The sequence below is a fragment of the Dipodomys ordii genome, unplaced genomic scaffold (genome assembly GCF_000151885.1).
Source record: "Dipodomys ordii isolate 6190 unplaced genomic scaffold, Dord_2.0 Scaffold283, whole genome shotgun sequence".
Taxonomy (NCBI): Eukaryota; Metazoa; Chordata; class Mammalia; order Rodentia; family Heteromyidae; genus Dipodomys; species Dipodomys ordii.
The window spans coordinates 486406-509464 of record NW_012267499.1 but is presented as its reverse complement, the minus strand read 5'-3'; the positions used below and the strand labels follow the sequence as shown (position 1 = coordinate 509464).

Here is a 23059-nt window from a genome sequence, read left to right as displayed (position 1 = left end):
GTGCTTTGTTTCTGATCGGACCATTTCACTGCAGCAAGCAACACAGTATTCTGAGCAGAAGAACGGGACTTGAGGCCATGTTGCGGAGGGCCAATGGCATTATCTGGACTCGAGTCTGAGGGTGGGTACTGTTACTAGCATCATCTTTGCTGCATTCCTGTAGCTATACATATACAACCCTTCCCTGACTACCTACACATACCCTTCAAGCCAAAATCATTTCGTTATCTGTATTCCTCTTTTGTTTGATTAAACATAGAGAAGGACTCCACAACTCAGAATGACTTGATTTATATGCCCACAAAAGAGTATTACTTACACATCAGGGATGGCAAGAAAGTTCTTGGAGATATAGTAGTTAGGAATCTGTTCAGTACCAGTTCTTTAGAGTGAAACTGACCATTTGAGAGTTTATCAGTATTTTAGTAGGGTTTTTGTGTGTGTGCATGTGCATATGTGTGTGTGAGTGCATATGTGCATTTTGTTTTATGTGTGTCGGGAGGGTGGTTGTTAAAAGCAGAAAATAACTGCCAAGGATTGAAATAGATGTTACATGTGGCTCCCAGTGGCCTCTAAGACAACTAACTGAACAGTTCTGTCAATCCTGTTTAATAAATGAATTAATTTGGCCTGATACCAGTGCCTCACACCTGTATTCTTTGCTGCTCAGGAGGCTGAGATCTGAGGATCCCAGGAAGGAAAGTTCCTGGGACTCTCTATTTCCAATTAACTAGCAAAAAAGTAGAGCTGTGGCTCAAGTGGTAGAGTACCAACTTTGAGCAAAAACCTAAGTGATAGTGCTCAGTTCAAGCCCCAGTACTGGCATTAAAAAAATAATAAATAATTTGAAATTCTGGCCCCTTTTAAAATTGCTCTTAAGTTATTTCAATTTTTCTGAAAATGTTTTTCTTACATGATGAGGTCTTAGGTAGTTTTATAACCTTTTTAAGCACCTGAAAATTGTGTGTGTGTGTGTGTGTGTGTGTGTGTGTGTGTGTGTGTGTGTGTGTGTGTGTGTGTGTGTGTGTGTGTGTGTGTGTGTGTGTGTGTATTTTTAGTCTTGAAAGGTAAGTAACCTGTGGAATAGTTTAAATAAGGAAAACTCAGGCAGGCAAGCTCATTCAGTAGATTTTTTTTTTCTCCTGACAGAACGTAGATGCCACTCCTCACTACGTCCATAGCAGTGCAGATGTGAGCAGCAGCAGTGACTTCAGCCCTGACCAAGAAAGACGGCCTAAAGTGCAGGTGAGTGGCCAGAATGCTGACCTTTGTCTCTGAGCTCCTCAGAAGCCTGTTTCTGACAAGCAAGTCTGCATTTAAAACAACATGTCTTCGAACATGTCTAGTGTGTCATATGTACTACTGAAGAAAATTCAAATAGTATGATGAATAACACAAAGCACAGATCTTCCCATAACAGTTCCTGCCAAGCTTGGTCATATTTTTGTGGGCATATAAAAATGTGTATAGATTCCTTTCTTATCTTTCAAGACAAATACAGTTACCACCAAGGAACCTTGCTATTTCCCCATGCCTAAGTTGCCAAGAGCTGCATTATAAAATACTGCTCTGTTTTAGAGATTAAATTGTAAACAAAAAATTAAAAAATAAAAAAAATGCTTCAAGTACAAACAATACCTAGTTATATTCTAGTTTCAAACAACATCTAGTTATATTCTAGTTTCAGAGACTTTTTTGCTTTATTTAATGCTGGTCCTGGGGCTTGAACTCAGAACCTGGGAACTGCCCCTGAGCTTTTTCACTTAAGCTACAGTTCCACTTAAGCCCTTTTTTCCCTTTTCTTTTTTTAATGGTTCATTGGAGTTGAGTCTCAGGGATGCACAGGCTGGCTTTGAACTGAGATCCTCAGATCTTAGCCTCCTGAGTGGCTAGGATTATAGGTGTGAGCCATTGGCACCCAGCCAATATCAGAGATTTTAAGTGTGGGGAAATCATTGGGCTATGATTTACACTTTGCCTCCTCCTCCTCCTCCTCCTCTTCCTAGGAGCACACAATTCCCTTAGTTTGATTGCAGCACAGTTGCCCCAAGACATTTGTGGTTTGTGGATGTTAAAAGTACCACACACAGGGTGGGAAGGTAGCTCAGTGGTAGAGCGCTTGCATTGCATGCATGAGGCCCTGAGTTCGATTCCTCAGCACCACATAAGGAGGAAAAAAAAAGCCGGAAGTGGCGCTTTGGCTCAAGTGGTAGAGCGCTAGCCTTGAACTGAAGAGCTGAGGGACAGCACCCAGGCCCAGAGTTCAGGCCCACGACCAAAAAAAAAAAAAAAGTACCACACATAGTTCTCTGCGTTGTCAGTTTCTGAACTGTACAGAGAAGATTCCCAGGGTCAATTGGTATATCTGTTTAATTTTTGTTTCTAGTTAAAAGTAAATCATCATGAAAAACATTAAAACATACCTTTTCTCACTTACAGTGAGAAATATTTTTAAGTCAGGACACATAGGATTATTTTTTGTTGTAATGGGGTTTAAACTTAGGTCACACTCTCAGTAGACAGTCAGTGTACCACTTGAGCCATGACCAAACCCCTTTTGGCCTTATTTTTTAGGTAGTTTCTTGAATGGCAGATTAGCTCATGCCTTTAGTGAATACTGGAGCTTGAGCTCAAGGCCTTTTTCAGTGAGGCTGGTACTTTTTAATACTTGAACATGCCTCCAGTTCTGCTTTTTACTGGTCATTTTTGGAGATGGAGTTTCCATGAACTTTTCTGCCTAGGTTTTAAACTCCATCTGCTGGATCTCAGCCTCCTGAATAGTTATTATTATAGACATGAGCCACAGGTACCCAGCTCAAATGCTTTGTTGTTGATGTTATTTTTGTTGGTCATGGGGCTTAAACCTCAGGGCCTGGGCTCAGTCCCTGAGCTGTTTTTGCTCAAGGCTAGCACTTAACCACTTTGAGGCACAATGCCATTTCCAGTTTTCTGGTGGCTAATTGGAGAAGTGTCTCCCAAACTGTTATGCTTTGAATGGTGATCCTCAGATCTCAGCCTCTTAGAGTTGCTAGGATGACAGTTATAAGCCACTAGTACTCGGCTTTTAGAAGTATAAAATATGTAGCAGAGGGAAATGCAGTCAGTGAATTTCTTTGTTTTCCTCTTCTGTTATTCCATTTTGCTTCCTCTGGAGCAGTCTTGTTCCTTGTGAATGTTCCTTCCATGTTATGTTGCACATAACATTAGCAAGGCTGTTTCCTTTTCCTCATATTCTACACATCATTGTGTGTACTTCATTTTTCTTTCAGGCAGTGCAATACCTTTATTCCCTCACCATCTATAGACAGTTTGGAAACCTTACCCACCAGTATTTTTAAACAACCTGAAATTACCTTAATACAGCAAAACAGCAAAATAGCCATCTTTTTTTCATCCCAAAAGTATGTATCTCCCAACTGGCATTTTCTACATTGCTTTTCTCTCTATTGCTTCCTTTGGAAACTACTCTTCAAGAAAATGTGATCTGGTTTTGCCCTGGCCATTTTGTACAAAACCATGATTTTCCTACTACTTACTAGTAAACCATTTTTCTCTGAATTCTGCCACACAGTTGATAGTTACCAGAGGGTACTATACAGAATTTGCCATCAACTAACCCTCAGATTATCACTTTGCCTCATCTTCTGCTTTAGCTAATTGCATATTCTCATCTAAGGAGTAAGCAGTGTAACCAAATATTTGTATTTTACCAATGTAAGACACTTGTGTAAAACGGCAATTTTTGTGTGTATGTTTTGTGTATATTTTTTGTGTGTACTTTGAACTTGGGCTTTGTACTCTCACTTGGCTTTTTTTGCTCCTGGCTGCACTCTTACCACTTGAGCCATGCTTCTAGTCCAGCAGATAGACATGGTTTTTTATGCTGGTCGTAGGACTTGAACTCAGGGCCTGGGTGCTATCCGTGAGCTTTTTTGCTTGAGCCACAGCTGTACTTCCTGCCTGGGCTTGCTTCCAATTGCAATCTTCAGGTCTCACTCAGCCTTCTGAATAGTTAGGATTGCAGGCTTTGGTGTCCAGCAGCAAATAGAATTTTTACAGTATAGAGGCCTTGAGAGACATCTTTATGGTGGTACTAATGCTTGGGACATTCAATTCCTGTCAAATAAGCATCTTCTGTTAAGAAGTGAGTTGTTATTATACCTTATCTGAGAATAATTCATTAAAAACATTCTTAGAGCCTTCAGTATTATACAAGAAACTATCTATTTAAGGTAATAATTAAAGTGAAATAATATCCATAGTCTAAATATAAGGCACTGAAACTTCTTTTTTTAACAAAAGATTTTTTTTTAAAGACTGAAAATAAACTATTTCATTTGAAATCTTGCTACTTGATTAGTATATTTCTACTTTAAAACATTTTGTAAGTGCTCTGAAGAGATATGTGAATTATGGGCTGAGAGTTTGTATACCACTCCTGAATTGTTACGTTGAAGTGCTAACCCAATGTAATGGAATTTGAAGCTCAGTTTACAGGAGGTAATTAGATTTAGAGACCAAAGGGCTTATATTTACATGTGTCAGGTAATTGAGTACATTTCCTTTTGTACAGTGTCATCTGTTTCCTCATTCTCTCCCATTCCCTCCCTTCCATCTCCACCGATGAGTTGTATAGTTCACTTTCATCAGTGTCCAGTGCACTCCATTGCTGCACTTTTTCACCCTTTTCCCTTGGATTCTGTGCCTTCCCTCCCACCTTCCCAAAGATATGCATGTGGATACCCTGTATAAGATATAGAATATAGAATCATCAGCAAAAGAAAAAAATAGAAAAAAGCCCTTTGTTTCCATATCTTTGGAATTTGTTTCAATATATTTTATTTGATGTACATATGAAGAGGCTCTTGGGTATTACACCTTTGTGATTCTCTCCTAAGACTATCCTCTTTTGGTCTCACTGTATGTGAGTATCTAGTTTTCTGTGTAATTTGTCATATTTCAGTGTGTTTTAGATCTAACTTCACATACCAGAGAGAATATGCGCCATTTGTCTCTCTGATCTTGGCTTGCTTCACTAAACACGATTTGTTCTGCAAATGACATTATTTTATTCATTCTAATTGCTGTGTAAGATTGCATTGTGTATAGGTACCACATTTTTTGACCCTGGTTTATGATGCTCAGGGTCAATGCCTAGCAGTGGTATGGCTGGGTTGTTTAGTTTTTTTGAGGAACCTCCAGACTACTTTCCAGAGTAGTTTACATTCCCACCAGCAGTGAAGTGTATAGGGTTCCTTTTTCCTCACATTCCCATCTAGCATTTGCTCAAATTAAAAATATTGGCCAGTCAAACTGGGGGGAGATGGAATCTCAGGGTTGTTTAGATTTGCATGTCCTTATGGCCAAGGATATTGAGCATTTTCTCATGTGTTGAGTATTTTCTCATGTGTTTCTCTGCCATTCTTACCTCTTCTTCTAAGAAGTCTCTCCTTAACTCCCCTGCCCATTTAGTAATTGGTGTATTTTTAGGAGGGGTTAATTTCTTGATCTCCTTTTATATATTGGATATTAGGCTTTTGTCTGATGTATTATTGGTAAAGATCTTTTTTCAGTTGGTTGGCTGTCTTTCCAGTTCAGTAACAATGTCCATAGCCGTGCAGAAACTTTTTGTTTTAATGTAGTCCTACTAAGCAAGTCTCTCTCCCATCTGTTGTACCATTAGGACTCTATTTAGGAAGTTCTTGCCAGAAGTTCTAATGTGTTTCCTATTCTTCCTTGCAGTAGTTTTGGAGTTTCTGTCTGCCATTGAGGTCTTTTTGATCCACTTTGAATGGAATATTAGTGCATTGTGACAAGCAGGAATCTACTTTTAGTTTTCTGCATATGGCTACCCAGTTTTCCCAGCACCAGTTGTTAAAGAGGCTATGTTTTTTTTTTTTTTTTCAATATATGTCTTTGGCTCCTTCATAAAATATCAGATGACTGAGTAAGTGGTTTTAATTCTGGGTCTTCAAATCTGTTCCATTTATCCTCAGGTCTATTTTAGTGCCAATATCAAGCTGTTTTTGTTATTATGGCTCTGTAGCAGTTTGAAATCTGGTATTGTAATACCTCCTGCATTTTTTGCCTAGAATTGCTTTTGCTATTGTAGGTCTTTTATTGTTCCATGTGAATTTTGGATTGTTTTCTCTATTTGAGTAAAGAATGTCATTGGGATTTTGATGGGGATTGCATTGAATTTATATATCATTTTTGGTAGTATGGCCATTTTCACAATATTGATTCTATCTATCCATGAACGTGGAAGGTCTTCCCATTTGATTTCTTTCTTTAAATTTTTATAGTTTTTGCTAAAAAGATCTTTTACATATTTGGTTAGGTTAATTCCTAGGACTTTTTATTTTTTGAGGTTGGGTTTGTTTTCATGATTTCCCTTCCTGCTTTTGTACATGGTTGTCATATGGCTACTGGTTTTTGTGGATTAATTTTGTATTCTGCTATTATTATTGCCAAAGTGGTTGATCAGCTGTGGGAATTTGGGGGTGGAGTTTTTGGGTCCATTAGTTTTTTAGGTCCATCATGTCATCTGCGAATAGGAATAGTTTAATTTCTTCTTTCCCTATATGCTCCCTTTTATGTCCTCTTTATGTTTTATTTCTCTGGCTAAGAATTCCAGAACTGTATTGAACAGGAGTGGAAATTTCGAGTGGGCATCTTTGCCTTGTTCCTGATTTTAAGGGAAATGTATGATGTTGACTGTTGGTCTGCCATATATATAGTCTTTACTTTTATTCCTAGTTTCTCCAAAGCTTTTAACATGAATGGTTGTTGCATTGTGTCTACATCTATTGAGATGATCATGTGTTCTTGTCCTTGGCTGTTCATGTGATGAATTATATTTATTGATTTGTATATGTTAATCTAGCCTTGCATCTCACTGTGGGATGAAGCCTACTTGATCATAATGTATGTTTTCTTAAATTTGTTTCTGGATTTTTTTTGACTAATATTTTATTGAAGAGTTTCGCATCTGTGTTCATCAGAGAAATTGGTCCATAGTTCTCTTTTTTTGTTGGATCCTTACCTGGTTTTGGAATGAGTGTGATATTGGCTTCATAAAATAGTTTAGAATTGTTCCCTCTGTTTTTGTTTCATAGAAAAGCTTTAGGAGTATTTGTATTAGTTCATCTTTAGAAGTCTTATAGAATTCAGTAGCGAATCCATCCAGGCCTGGGTTTTTCCTTGTTGTAAGACTTCTGATTACTTCCTTTATCTCCTTGTGTGTTACTGGCTTCCTTAGCTGGCTATATATATATAGCCAGTTCAGTTTAAGCAGTTTATGTGCTTCTAAAAATTAATCTGCTAGGTTTTTCTTTAGTGAGTATAGGTTTTAAAATTAGTCCTTTGTAATCATTTGAATTTGTTGGATGTTTGTTGTAATGTTTCCTGAGTCATCTTTGGTCTTCCTGATTTGAATCTTGCAGATGATCTGTTAATTTTATTGATTTTTTTCAAAAAAATCAATATTTTGTTTTATTGACTTTATGTATAGGGTTTTTTTTTGTTTCTATGTCATTGATTTCTGCCCTAATCTTTGCTATCTCTCTCCATCTAGTGGTTTTAGATTTGTTTTGTTCTTGTTTTTCTGGCAGTTTTTGTTGCATCATAAGGTTATTTACTTGATCTGTTTGTTTTCTTTATGTTCTTAGAGCTGTAAGCTTTCCCCTCAGCACTGCTTTTGCTGTATCCCATATGTTCACTTGTCATGTGTTTTCATTTTCATTGAATTGTAAAAACTTTCTAATTGCTTCCTTAATTTCTTCTGTGACCGAGGTGTTTATTCAGTAGTGTGTTATTCAGTCTCTATGTGTTTGAGTGATTTCTGCAGTATGTTTTGTTGTTGAGAACTAGATTAATTCCCTGTGGTCAGATAGATGCAAGGAATTATGCCAATCCTCTTTTATTTGCTTAGGTTCTTTGTATGTATTATGATATGATCTATTTTGGGAAATGTTCCATGGGCTGTAGGGTGGAATATTCTGTACGTTTGTTAAGTCCATTTGGGTTATGATGTCATTTAGTTCAAAGGTTTCTTTGTTTATCTTTTATTTGGTTGACCTGTCCTTTCATGCGAGTGGGGTATTAAAATCTCCCACTATTACTGTGTTTTGGTCTATCCTGTTCTGCAAGTCCAAAAGTATTTAGGTATTTAGTATTTAGGTACTCCATTATTTGGCACATAGATGTTGACCACTCTGATTTCCTCTTCATTGATTGTTACCCTTATTAATATGTAATGACCTTCTTTGTCTCTCTGTATTGATTTTAGTGAAAAGCCTATTTTATCAGATACCAATATGGCTACTCCTGCCTTCTTGCAGGGTGCATTTGCACGAAAGATCTTTTTCCATCCCTTCACTTGGAGTTTGTTTTTATCTTTGACTGTGAGATAGATCTCTTGGAGACAACAAAAGGGTGGATCTCATTTTTGATCCAATCTGCTGTTCTTTTTCTTTTGATTGGGGAATTGAGTCTGTTATAGAGAAATGAGTTGTGTTTCCTGGCATTTTCTTGATTTCCTATATTTTGCTTCTTTCCTCTTCCTGTGCTTACTAAATTGGTCTTCTAATGGTTTTTGTCCAATGTGTTTCCTTGGTTTTGTTTGTTTTCTTCAGATTGTATGCTTCCCTTTACTATTCGTAATGCCGGTTTAGTGATCATAAATTCCTTTAATTTTTGTTTGTCATGGAAGGTTTTGTTTTCACCATCTACCTTCGGGGAATAGGTCAATTTGGGTTGGCAATTGTTTATCTTCAGGGTTTGCATTAAACTAGGCTGTCTTTGCATTGAGAGTTTGTGGAGGGATATCTGCAATGATTCTGATTTTCTTTCCATTGTAATATAGCTCCTTTGATTTTGCAGCATTGAAAATCAATTCCTTGCTTTTCAAGTCTAATGTTTTTACTATGATATGTTCAAGTGTTTCTTTTTGGATCCTGTCTACTACGGGTTCCATTGCTTCTGGCAAGTGGGTGAGATTTTCTCTCAAGATTGAGAAGTTCTCTGTTACTATTTTACTGAACAGGTTTTCGATGCCTTTAGTATTGAATTCTTCCCCCTTTGAGGTCCTTACTATGTGGAAATTTGATGTCTTGGCTGGGTCTGCCAGTTTTTGGATTTCTCTTTGCTAGTTTCTGAGTTTTTCTCCATACCTTTGACTTTTTGTTGTAGCACCTATTTTATTCTTGACTTCTGGTATTCTGTTTTTCATTTCACTTATTCTGTTACTTAGGCATGCCACTGTGGTTTTCAGTATCAAAATTGAACCTTTTATGCTTCTGAGATCAGTTCTCATAGTATTAATTTTGTCTTTTAATGAGGTATTTAGTGTTACTATTTTTATCTCCGTATCTTTTGGGGAATCCTGGATCTTCTTTGTACTCTTTTGAAATTTTTTTTGCTTCTCCCCTTTTATTTCATTGGCCAAACATGTCCTTAGTGGTTCTTTTGTCCTCCATCTCTTCTTTACTCTCCCTCGGGTCCTTCCCTGGATTGTTACTGGCTTTTGGATTTGGTTCCTTGTCTTGATTGCTCATGAATCTTGTCATCTTTCATTGTGATTCACACATTTGAGTTCAGGGATTGTCACATCTATCACCTACACTTGGGCTGCTCATCCCCCCCAGGTGGTAGCCCGTATTTGGCCTGGGATAGCTCACTCTAGGTGAACTAGCCTGAGCTCTGCCCTGGAGCCAGCAAGTGCTTATGCACACATGTGTGACATCAGGCCAGCAAGCTTGGTCTAGGCAAGGGGTGGAAAGCCAGATTCAGGCCTCTGAGATCAGTATGGGCTTTGGAAGGGGTGCACGGGAGTTTTTCTGCACTTGGGCCCATAGTTGGATCTCACCCCACAGGTGGCTAGTCCTTGGCCTCCAGCTTATGCATGTGTTCTTGGCAGATGGCTTGTGTGTATCCCATTGGCTCAACCCTTGGCCAGTTAGCTAGCAGCTAGCAGCTAGCAGCCAGGCGCTTGGTCTGTGCAGCAGTGGCTTGGAAGGCTAGATTCAGCCTTCAAGGATGGCACAAGGCTTTGGAAGGGTGGGCTCCTGCAGTGCATGTTTTCAAACAGGTCAGGTTTCCCTGCCAACAGCCAGAGTTGCAGAGCACCCAGTGTCCTAGCACCCACTCAGTATGAGTCCCGATGGTCTCCCGCTGGAAGCTGGCAGGTGTGGTGAGAGGGAATGAGGAAGGGCTCTGGCCTCTTTGCCCTCCTCAAGTGTGGATCCCCTTCTTGGGTGGGAGGGAAAGATCTGGTTCACGTTCTATGGGTCACCACCAGCACTGGCCTCCATGGCACAGGGGTTTCCTGGCCAGGGTACTTACTGATTCTGGAGTTGGTTGTTGGCTGATTGGTGGTACTATGGAAGTTCTCAGTGTTTGGATGCCTTAATGTCACGTTGCTCGTCTGTGTCACTCTCTGCTGGCCGGTCCCTGCATCTGGATGCTGCAGTCTCCCTTGTTCTGTAGTCCGGGGTTGCCATGGGGCAGCTCTTGCATCTTAGCTGCGTCATTGGTTATGGGCTGAGCAGTGATGCTGTGGAAAATCTCTGGGTCTGGATGTGGCAGTCTCATGTTGCTGGGATGGGAGTTTGGTGAAGGACTCTGCAGTTTTTCTGTCCTTGTCTGTACAAGAACAGAAAATGTCAGGACCCTAAATCTGTTTGATTAGAGAGACCTAAGGTGACTTTTTTATTGCTACCCCACCATCTTCATCCCTTCGAGTTCTCTTGCTTTTGACTCTGAGGAAGCAGCGTAAGGATGACCATGTGTGAACTAGGAAAGGTACCTCCTCTGGAGATCCAAACTGTCTAGCATGGTGACCTTGGACTTTCTGGCCTCCTGAATAGTGAAAAAATAAATGTTATATATTAAGAAGAGAGAGATAGCATCTTGCTATGTAGCCCTGCTTCAGCCTCTTAGTGCTGGAACTACACAAGTGTACATAAGCACTTTCAGCTAGGAAGGTATTTCCAACATGTTGGGCACATGGAAAGGTACTGTATCTTTTATGCTTAGTGGTTAATTCTAAATGACTTTAAAGATTTTACTGTTTCACATTCTTTCATTTTTTTCCCTTTAATTGCTTTTATTTATATATGTGTAGTTATATTTCTCTTAATATGTGTTTTTTAATCTTTAGGTTATGTAAAAAAATTTGCATGTTAAAATTGATGTATTTTAAAGTGATTTTTACCTAATTTAGGTGTAATCTGCTGAAAATGGATCTAAATGCTTAAAATGTGCCACTGCTGCTGTCTTTCTTCATTAGGACATTGTGCCTCAGGCTTTGTTAGACCAATACTTGTCTATGACTGATCCCTCCCGTGCACAAACGGTTGACACTGAAATCGCTAAGCATTGTGCATACAGCCTGCCAGGTGTTGCCCTGACCTTGGGCAGGCAGAATTGGCACTGTTTGAGAGAGACTTACGAGACCTTGGCATCAGACATGCAGGTGAGTGAGCAAGGAAGGGATTGACAAGTGTGTTCACATGAAGCACAGGGCTTTTCTTCCAAAACCTGAAGAATTTCTGGGTGTTCCAGTATGCGCTGGTATTAGAGGAAATTATGTATGACAGTTCAAAAGCAGTATCTCTTCCTGCAGTCAGTTCCATTTTGTCTTTTTCACTTTTATCTTGAAATACTTAGAAATTATGTACTGTCTGAAGTTTATCTGTAGATAAACTCTTGAGGCTTAATTTTTCCTGTGAAAATTTTGCTGTAAGTGCTTACAGATTTCTTCATTAAATCTCAAGATTTAGTGATTTAGAAGATTTAGGCCCTGCCTAAACTTTAAGCCCTGGATGCCTAGGGCATTACAGTGCCAGAAAGATTTACTGGGAATTACTTCTTCATCCCAGCCCTCTTTTGAAAGAATCCAAAGGTGACCCATTGACTCTGGTCATTGTGTTTGGACATCTGACTTTGTGACTCTCTTCCTGGGTTTTAGACAGACAGACAGACACACACACACATACACACACACACAGAGACAGACACACACACCCCTATTAAATAGCCTGATTTCTATGTGCAAAAAAATTGACCTTTTTCCAAAAATAAACAAAAACCTGTTCTTTGAATTAAATTGACAGTTTGTTATTATTTTTTGTTTTTTGCCAGTTTTGGGGCTTGAACTTAAGGCCTGAGCACTGTCCCTGACCTTCGTTTGCTCAGGGCTAGCGCTTTACCACATTTCCAGCTTTTTCTGAGTAGTTTATTGGAGGTAAGAGTCTCACAGACTTTTTCTGCCCAGGCTGGCTTTGAATCGTGATTCTCAGATCTCAGCCTCCTTAGTAGCTAGGATTACAGGTATGAGCCACCAGCACCTGGGAGTGTGTGTTATTAATGGAACAGTTGGTTGAACTAATTTCATTGAGGTAAGAATGTGTTTCCTGTTAAATTCATAGTACTTAAAGGTTTTGTCAAGGCATTAGTGTGCCATTGACTCAACAAGTTGGAAGTTTCAAATACCCTTGAAGTCAATCTATGACATTAGGGCCTAAGGTCCCAGATCATTGAATGTATCCCTTGTTTATACCTTTCCTGAATGCTGGCTCTGGGCATGGAACTACAGAGGCTCAGGTTTATAGAATGCTTGGTCCTATGTGCTATGGTTTTCAATCCTGTTGCAAAGAACTCAGGAGTATCTGTAAGATGTTAGGTACTCCCACTACCTGGAGAACTAAGATGATCTGAATGGGCTGGGCTCCATGTCTACTTTCCTCATTAAAGCCCTGTGTTTGTTTTTATAGTATAAACTTGAGGGTGCAAGTTGACATCAAATGTGTGGGGTAGATAGTAAAGTCTTTGCTGTGAACTGCTGCTCATAGGGTAGTTTTTAGTAACAACGTTAAACAATAGAGACCACAGGAAGAAAAAGATGTTTTGACTATAAGTTTCTTGTCAGTACAAGGCATTGCTGTTTAGGAGTTTTTTTTCCAAAGGTTGTATACAAAAGATTTTCAATGTTGCACACAAGTTTTGTTTTTTTGTCCCAGATAGGCAATTCAGGAGAATAATGGGAAGGCTGGTGAGGCTGATATGAGAATATCATCAGCACATGTAGGCATCTGTACATCAGGATTCTTAGCATTTTCTTTGAAAGTGGAAGGGGGGACTAAGTTCTTGTGAGGATTTGTAAAGTTTGTCACGTGTTGAGATACTTAAATTTTAGGCTGTTGTTTCTTTTCTACTCAAATTTAGTTTGGGGGGATTTTAGTAATACTCAAAGTACTAAGCATTTTGGGTTTAGCTTCTCATGCAGTTTTTGCTTTTACAGTGGAAAGTTCGAAGAACCTTGGCATTCTCCATCCATGAGCTTGCAGTTATTCTTGGAGATCAGTTGACAGCTGCAGATCTGGTTCCAATTTTTAATGGATTTTTAAAAGACCTTGATGAAGTCAGGATAGGTGTCCTTAAACACTTGCATGATTTTCTAAAGGTAACTTTAAATTCTTTTGTATACAAAAATTCTATTCTAAACCTAAAGTCTTTGTGTGAGAGAGAAATAAAGGGTAGGGTGGGGAGCAGTGAGCAAGCAAAAGAACAGGGTTTCTGGACTGGGAAGGTGGCTGTGGTAGAGTGCTTCCCTTGCATGCATGAGGCCCTGGGTTCAATTCTTCAGCACCATATAAATGGAAAAAAAGAGGTGGCGCTGTGTCTCAAGTAGCAGAGCGCTAGCCTTGAGCTGAAGAGCCGAGGGACAGTGCCCAGGCCCAGAGTTCAGGTCCCATGACAGACAAAAAAAGGGGGGGGTTCTGTTTGTTCTTTTGTAAGGAAATACATTCTGTTTGTTTTTTTATAAGGAAATACAGTCATGAGTTGATGGTAACACGTGATTTAAGAAATAATCTATTAGGCTAGGAAGGTGGCTCAGTGGTAGAGTGCTTGCCTCGTATGCGTGGGGCCCTGGGTTCGATTCCTCAGCACCACATAAATGGAAAAAGCTGGAAGTGGTGCTGTGACTCAATTGGTAGAGTGCTAGCCTTGAGCTGAAGAGCTCAGGGAGAACACCCAGGCCCAGAGTTCAAGCCCCATGACCAAAAATAAAAAAGAAAGAAAAGAAAAAGTGGAATTATAACTCAAATGACAGAGCTACTTTCCTTGTAGTTGTGACACCTGAGTTCAAACTTCAGTACTGCTAAAATGAAAAGCTCCATTCTAATCCATCTTGCTGGTGTCCTTTAAATTGATAAATAATTATGCTAGGTTGTGCACCAGTGGTCCATACCTATGATAATCCTAGTTACTCAGGATGGTGAGACCTGAAAGGTCAAGGTTCATAGTAAGCCTAGGCAGAACACTCAATGAAATTCTATCTCAACTTCAGTATGCCTGAATTCCCCTCAGTTTGAATTTATTTGTGTGTTTCAGAATTTGATTCTGGTTAGACCAGGATAGATATACATAGAAATATTTTTTTATGCCAGTTCTAAGGCTTGAGCTCGGGGTGTTCAAAAACTTGAGCCACATCTCAACTTTTCTTTTTTGCTTTTTGTTGGTAATTGGAGATGAATCTCTGATTTTTTTGCCTAAGCTGGTTCTTAACCAAAGTCCTTATATACCAGTCTCTTAAGTAGTTAGGTTTATAGGAATCTGCCACCAGTGCCTATCCTAGATGAGGATTTTTTTCCTCTCAGATTTGTCACCTATCTGTGTGAGTTATAGGTGGTGGCAGTGTTGCTTCCCATCATGGTACGAAATCTAATCATTTGAATATAGAGTCAGCCCAATTTCTCTTTGAGAAGTAGCCATTCACTGTAGTGGTTAATAAGAAATGGTAAAATGAAGCTTTGAGCTCTATGAGTATCTCCCCAGTGCTCCTGAAGCTAAACATGTTCTTGCTTGAATCAGTTATTAAATGGATTATAGTCATTTTCAATTTTCATAATTTCTTCTGCCTTTATTACTTAACATCCCCATATGAGAATAAATGTTTTCTCTGCTCTCTCTCTCTCTCTCTCTGCTTGTGCTCTCTCTCTCTCTCTCTCTGCTCTCCCTTTCCTTTTCTGAAACCTTTTATGACATTAGTATGGACTCTCAGGTTTTTTAATTTTTTATTCAGAAAAATGTAAGCCATTTCTATGACTTGTTTAAACATCAGGTTTAAGTAATAGGAACAAACCCATTACAGCTGTCTCCTGTGTCCTTTTGTTTCTTTCTTTTTGTCAGTCATGGTGCTAGAACTCTGGGCCTGGGCATTGACCCTGAGCTCTTCAGTTCAAGGCTAGTGCTCTACCACTTGAGCCACAGTGCCTGCTTCGGCTTTTTCCATTTATGTGATGCTGAGGAATTGAACCCAGGGCCTCATGCATGCGAGGCAAGCGCTCTACTACAGAGCCCATTGTTTCCAATTTTAAGCACATCTTTCCTATCAGGCCCATCTTCTCCTTTTCTTGTATAGCACTCTAGATTCGGCCTCTTGCCCAAAGACCCATGTTCTCCCCTTCTCCTTGCAGTCATTTTTCAGGCCCTTTCAAGAAGTGCTTTTTTGGGAGGGAGAGGGGAGGGATCCGGTCGTGGGCCTGAACTCTGGGCCTGGGTGCTGTCCCTCAGCTCTTCAGCTCAAGGCTAGCACTCTACCACTTGAGCCACAGCGCCACTTCCGGCTTTTTTTTCTTTTTGCTTATGTGGTGCTGAGGAATCGAACCCAGGGCCTCATGCATGCAAGGCAAGCGCTCTACCACTGAGCCACCTTCCCAGCCCTTAATACCTATTTTTAAAACAATACTGATAACAGATTTCTTCTTCAGAATAACCACATTTCTTAGAGTTTATTTTCAACCAGTATAGTAAAAGAAATAATATCTTGACCTTATTCTGGTTATTTTTGTTGTTGTTTTTTACTTCAGCTTCTTCATATTGACAAAAGGAGAGAATACCTTTATCAGCTTCAGGAGTTTTTGGTGACAGATAACAGTAGAAATTGGCGCTTTCGAGCTGAACTGGCTGAGTAAGTAGTTTCTGCAGTACATTTGATGGATTTTTGGTTATTTGATTACCTTTGTTTCTGCATTTATTCATTGTCTTTTGAAGGTTAGATTCAAGCTTTTGGCCAATATTCTGTGCCTTGAATAATTTCTTATAGTGTCTATCTTGCATCCCCATCTTCCATTGTGTGTGTGTGAAAAAAATCTAGTTGGCATCAGCTGGCTATGGGCACCACTGCACACTGTGGTCTTTCATTGTCATTTGAGATCACATTACTATTGCCGAGAGTGGAGCTGTCCCTGTATCCTGTGTTGCAGTTGGCTTGTGTCAATCGAGAGGTCTCTCTTGGCTCTGCCTTGGTCCTTAGGAGCGTCTTTATTGTTGGGCTTTCTCAGAGGTCCTGTTCTCTGCCCGACAAATTTCTGCCCATATCTGTGTTTAATTATGGGTAGGTCTTCCTCCCCATGGAAGTAGGGAGGGACATTTGCTTGGTGTCAGGAGGGGGACTTGGCTCAAGAAGGTTTCCTGTCCCTCCTGGAATAGAATGTTTGTTCAGTTCTTACCCCTTACAGGATCTGACTGAGCCTTGGCCCCTTTCACCAGTAAGCTAGGCGTTGTTTTTGTAAGAGAAAGGTATCTGGTATTTCATAGCTGTCCCCAGTCACTGTCTCCTCTCCTAAGGACAGCAAGTACTCCGTGAAGGCAGTTTGCAGATAGGTTTATGCTTGTTTATTGATGAACATACAACCTCATTCATTGGCCCTAGGTACTGGATTCCTGTGTCTGGGATGATTGGGTTTTTTGTTTGTTTACTTTCTGTGTAACAGGAAGCACTGCTTCATTTAATTGGATTAGACACATTTTCTCTCTTGCAGAGGGATTTGTCCCTCTTTAGAATTAATGTCATTTGATGACATAAAAGTTTTTAGGAAAATTCAAGGACTTCCTACTTCTTTTATCCCTAACAAATACATCCTTCCCTAAGAGACTGGACATGTACAACAGTAGGTTCCATCAGACTTCTGCAACTTTCTAACTGATACTAGAAAGTTTGGGTCAAATATGTGCCATGGTCCTAGTAGAACATACTAGGCAGTGCTTTATACTGTCTCCATTCCTTAGTGTGTTTTGTGATACTATAACAAAGTACATGAAGCTATTTAATGTGTAAAAGAAAAAGTTTATGTGACTCATGATCTAGTAGCTGGAAAGTAGAAATGGCCTGGTGTTGCTATCTGGCAACATTACAACATGGTGGGTAAAGAGAAGAATTTGCTATCATTTGCATGCAAGGAATCAAAAGATTGAGGAAGGTCAGGCTCATTGTATATGCCTTTGTTGGAGGTTGAGGAGGTGCTGGGGATTGCACATGCTAAGTGGTGGGTACTATACCACTGAACTACATACTAAGTTCCAGTGTGAATCTTTTATGGCAACTCATTCATTATACTCTTTTAAACTAATACAGTCTCATAGTTCCTAATGCATTCTGTGGACACAAGCCATATTACCTCTCATGAGCTCCCATCTCTTTGATGTTCCACTACTTCTCTAACACTGGGCAAAAGCTTATAGAAGGCACATGAACTATATACCCCAGACTGTAGCCTGATGGACTTAGTCCTACAGCTTTTTCCTCCTTGCCTTCTTCAGGGAAGAGAGACTCTCTGAACTTGGATAGCATTTAGATTATTTCCAGATATTCAGAGACTGAAGGCGATTCTGCCCAGGAGAGGCCACTTACCCAGCCTGTGATGTTATTTTATATTTGGTATCCAGTATTACAAAGTATGCAGATGGTTAACTTTTTATTCATCTTATTTGTTTTTGAAGATGGGGTGGATTTTCATTGTATGTTTATAATTCATCTTTTGTAGGCAGCTGATTTTACTTCTAGAATTATATAGTCCCAGAGATGTTTATGACTATTTACGTCCCATTGCTCTAAATCTGTGTGCAGACAAAGTTTCTTCAGTTCGTTGGATTTCCTACAAGTTGGTATGTTTTAAACTTTTTAAATCAGCAAACCATTTTAAAGATCACAGATAAAAGAGTTCCTCACTTCTTCCATGTTCCCCTTAGGTCAGTGAGATGGTGAAGAAGCTGCACATGGCAACACCCCCGAATTTTGGAGTAGACCTCATCCATGAGCTGGTGGAGAATTTTGGCAGGTGCCCCAAGTGGTCTGGTCGGCAAGCTTTTGTCTTTGTTTGCCAGGTAAGATCAGCCTGACACGCCGTCTTGTGAAGGTGCTCCTGGAGCTGTGTTCCCTCCCTTCTAGTTCTGCCGTTCTCATTCTTTTATTATTCAGGAATAGAACTTCATCACACTCTGTCCATTTATAGGTTCATCTCCTCCCAGTTGGACATCTCTCAGACTCATCCCAGTCAGCTGAGCATAGACACATTATACACGCATCCACAGGGGCCAGAGACATGTTACAAAGAAATAACTGACCACCACAAGTCCTTCCAGAGCCACTTAAAAACTGCATCTGAAAGCTAGTTGCCAATGGCTCATGCTTGTAATCATAGCTACTCAGTAGGCTGAGATCTTAGGGTTGCAGTTGGTGCCAGCTGGGACAAGAAAGCCCATGAGACTCTTAAGTTCTAATTACCAAAAGGTCGAAGTGGAGCTGTGGCTCCAGTGGTAGAGCACTAGCCTTAAGCCAAGACATTCAGGGGCAATGCTAGGGCCCTGAGTTTAAGCCCCAAGATCAGCACATGAGTGATACACACACACAAACTGCATCTGAATATATGGAGAGTAAAATGTCACTTTAACAACTTTTAAATTATTTAGTTATTAATTGGCACATTAATTGGTACATAATAGCTGGGTGCCAGTGGCTCACACCTGTAATCCTAGCTACGCAGGAGGCTGAGATCTGAGGATCATGGTTCAAAGTCAGTTTGGGCAGGAAAGTCCATGAGACTCTTATCTCCAATAAACCACTAGAAAACTGGAAGTGGCATTGTGGCTCAAGCGTTAGAGCACTCTGCCTTGATCTGAAGAGAGCAGGGACAGCACCCAAACCTAGAGTTCAAGCCCCGAGATCAAGCCCCATGACTGACAAAAATAAAAAAATACATAATTAGGGCACCATGTGATATTTCAATGTATGTAGATATTATATAGTGTGTTTGTATCAGGGTAAGCCTGTCTCATGAAGCATTTCTCATTTGTTATAGAAGCAGTCTAGGGACTAGGAAGGTGCTCAGTGGCAGAGTGCTTGCCTTGCATGCATGAGACCCTGGGTTTGATTCCTCAGCACCACATAAGCAGAAAAAGCTGGAAATGGTGCTGACTCAAGTGGTAGAGTACTAGCCTTGAGCTGAAGAGCTGAGGGACAGCATCCAGGCTCAAAGTTCAGGCTCCACAACCAATAACAACAAAAAAAGAAGCAGTCTAAACTAAACATAGCTCAACTGGCAGAGCAACTGCCTAGAAAGTGCAAGGCTCTCAGTTCAAACCTTTCTTAGTCTTTAACGGTTCATCACCATATTCTATATTTGCCCTACAGTGCAGTAGAACATCAGGACTTCCTTCACCTATCTAATAGCATCTTAATACGCCCTTAACTAACCTTCCCCCACGCAGTTATGTCATTTTTCTTTGAATTTTCAAGTACCTGGCATATTTTTAAAAAGGTAGTGACTAAACATCTACTTGTTAATTAAGTTGGTAACAAAAGATTGGTAGCCAAATTAAGAGTTTGGTAGCTGAATTGACAGATGTGAAGCAGTTACTTCTTTCCCCAGACTGTCATTGAGGATGATTGCCTACCCATGGACCAGTTTGCTGTGCATCTGATGCCACACTTACTAACCTTGGCCAATGACAGAGTTCCAAATGTGAGAGTGCTACTTGCAAAAACATTAAGACAAACTCTCCTCGAAAAAGGTAGGTGGCTGACTCAGGTGTGCGGAGTAAACTACACGGAGATACATGTTAGGAAGGACTGGTGCTTGTTCATAGAAAATACTCTGGCAGAAGAATTTTAGTTGTTCAGAGTGGTTCTCTCTAGAGGACACAGAAGATGGAAGATTAGGACTCTGTTTAGTGGATTTATTTTTAAACTCCTGGACATAACATTATTTTTTATAGCTTAAAGCTTAGTAATATTAAAAATGGAGCATTGCTCATGACACAGGAAGCTGTTCTCTTGCAATACTCTGATGCTAGGCACTGTGGTGTCAGGTATGAGTGGTACACTGCTTTACCCTTCAGCTCCACTCTCAGCAAAAGCCAGAGGCACCCATTTTATTTGTTTCGCTGCAAATACAAGCTTGGAAGCTTGAAGTTCAACTTGTGCTTTGTTACTGTAACTGCATTAAGTGTCTCATAAATATAACCAAGTTCATAAACTCAAGAATGAAGCTCAGAAGCTTCTAAGAAAAAATTAATATTGTTATCTTTCCTTTGCCACTCATGTAAATTTTTTTTTGTTTTTTTTTTTTTGTCGGTCATGGGGCCTGAACTCTGGGCCTGGGCACTGTCCCTCAGCTCTTCAGCTCAAGGCTAGCTCTCTACCACTTGAGCCACAGTGCCACTTCTGGCTTTTTCCATTTATGGGTGCTGGGGATTCGAACCCAGGGCCTCACGCATGCAAGGCAAGCACTCTACCACTGGCCACCTTCCCAGCCCCTTCTCTAAATTTTTAAAAGCACTAAAAGCTAAATGGCTAGAACAGATTGTTTTGGTTTTGAGAGAACATGTATAGTTGGTGTTTGGGAATGGTTTCCTTTTATGAAGCTAATGCATACCTAAAAGGCATATTTTCATTGTTAATTGAATATTCTAGTTGCCATAGGAAATGATTTCATGTGTCATAAAAACAGTCAAAATAAACTTCACAACTGTTTTTATTACCTTTTCCTCCTATAACAAATCAATTTGAATTACTATTTAGGAGTCAGCATAGTTTGTGTTTATACTTATAGAAAATTGTGTTTACAATGACTTAAGAGCTTTTATACTTGATTAAAGTCTTGACATCTGAAGGCTCATCTTGTGCACCGCACAATATGTCGTTTCCAGAATGTTTCTTAACCTCAGCTGGCTGTCATCAGGAAGCCGTGGAGCAGACTGTCATGGCACTTCAGATGGACCGAGACAGCGATGTCAAGTATTTTGCAAGCATCCATCCTGCCAGCACCAAACTCTCTGAAGATGCCATGAGCACAGCTTCCTCAACCTACTAAAAACTATGAACCTTGGTGTCTGTGTCCACAAGAACCAAGGTTCGACCACTGAATGCGGGTCTGGGACAGCTGTGGGGGGAAGAAACCTTCCTCCCATTGACTTATCATAGGTGCCAGTTGCCTACACCTGATACCAGGGGTTTTAAGAGTCAAGAGAAAGTACAGTAAACACTATTATCTTATCTTGACTGAAGGGAAAGTAATTTCTCAGAGGATTGTAATCGTCACCAAAGCCTTAACTCCTTCGTCTTCCTGACTGAATGAAACTTGAATTGGCAAAGCATATTCCTTTTGGGAAGGATGAGGTTCCCAGAGACCTGCATTGCTTTCTCCTGGTTTTATTTAATGACTGATAAGTGGCATTCTTTGGCCAGAAGGCGGATGTGCACCTGGATATGAAAGACCTTCAGTATTAGCCCTAACCATTTCCTCTAGGCATGGATGTTGGGCTCTGGGGCAGGCTAGCCCAGCCCTAAGTGTGAATAGTTCTTGATGTGTGTAAATGGCAAAAGAGATTTGTTTTCTAAGGGCTTGATGCTAACACTAAAATAGAATCTGATTTTAACCCTTAAATGCAGCATATTGCTGTACACATTTACAGAATGTTTGCTGAAAATCTGTCCTTTTTTTTTTTTTCATGCTGGTCATGACCTGAAGGAAATTTCTTAGTACATATATGGTATGTCAGGAGTTTTTAACTTGATCATGGTCAGCTCTGAGGTGCAACTTTTTCTTCCCATGCTGTACATACCTGTGACCACTCTGGGAGTGTGCAGTCTTTAATCATGCTGTTAGAACTGTCATGGTACAAGTTCTCTTGTCCAAATAAAATTTATTAATAAGATCTATAAAGAAAGATATATACACTTTTGATTGTTTTCTAGATGTCTATGAATAAATGAAATATGACCTGTATTAATGACTTAGTATAAAGTGGGAAAACTAGATTAAAATGCTTCTTTTAACTAGTTTGAAGTCTTTGGAATATGCCTTTGTTCATTGGCTCAGTTCTACTCTTGCCAGCCAGCAGAGCCTACTGAAGTTTCTTCTGCAGCCCTGAGGACCAATGGGACAATCTTGTATATGACAGATTATATATATGTTCTTAGTGTATAACAACCTTGAGGTTTGTCCTAAAACTCCTGAGCTACAAGAGCATCCCCTTAGCCTCATCTATATCTTTATCTTTGCTGTTTCTCACAGGGCTGTTTGGCAGTTACACAAGATTATATGAAAAGGCCCTTTGGTAAAAGGCTATGTGTATAGAAATGGTATAGTGACCTCCTACAAGCTTGTGTGAAAAACCTCAGGCCTGGGTCCTTGTGCTTTGTGTTTTGGCTTTACTTAGCTGGCAAAGACTCCTCAGTGCATTAGAAGTTCCCTTGAACCTTAATGTGGCTTTCAGAAGCTTGTTTGCTTCCCTTTTAAACTGTTACAGATAAGCTTTCAGTTTGTTACTCTTACTTTATAACTCAGACCCCTGAGAACAATGTTCAGATGGATAATCTCTCCAAAAGCTGTACTTTTGAGTTGCAAATTCTGTTACTATAGTAGTACACTGCTGCCCCCTCAGCATTTTAGTCTCTACCAAGATTGAAAACTGGACTTCCAAAAGCTAGCACTGTGAGGCAATGTGGAAACAAAATTAGTTAGTACTTTTAATGTCTTAATGGAAAAAGAATTATTTCCCAAACAAAAACTAGCACATAAACATAAACTAGGGAATTAATCTTAGCAGATACTCAGGAATATTGAGTGGGTAGGTAGTAAGAGGAAAGCTGTACTTCTCATAATGACTTAGCTAGTGCTAAGACTTCTCTCCCTCAGTGCTCCCCAGAACACCTACCCATCCTCTTCCAGGACACAAGGGCCCCCTTCCCAGACCAGCCTGATGACCCCAA

At 39.9% G+C, this 23059-nt stretch overlaps 1 protein-coding gene across 2 annotated transcripts in view; it reads left to right on the top strand.

Moving 5' to 3' along the window:
• The window catches only part of Ppp4r1 (protein phosphatase 4, regulatory subunit 1), a 67246-nt gene extending 45122 nt beyond the window's left edge, over positions 1–22124 (top strand). The window contains exons 13-20 of one of the 2 annotated variants that reach the window (XM_013036396.1): positions 1150–1245; positions 11291–11476; positions 13304–13465; positions 15876–15976; positions 17832–17952; positions 18037–18171; positions 19716–19857; positions 20995–22124. In XM_013036396.1, the coding sequence (XP_012891850.1) occupies positions 1150–1245; positions 11291–11476; positions 13304–13465; positions 15876–15976; positions 17832–17952; positions 18037–18171; positions 19716–19857; positions 20995–21158 (1107 nt within the window). In that variant the 3' untranslated portion in view covers positions 21159–22124. The remainder of the gene's footprint in view (positions 1–1149; positions 1246–11290; positions 11477–13303; positions 13466–15875; positions 15977–17831; positions 17953–18036; positions 18172–19715; positions 19858–20994) is intronic. The other variant, XM_013036395.1, reaches the window with a different exon arrangement.
• The last annotated feature ends 935 nt before the right edge of the window (positions 22125–23059 follow it).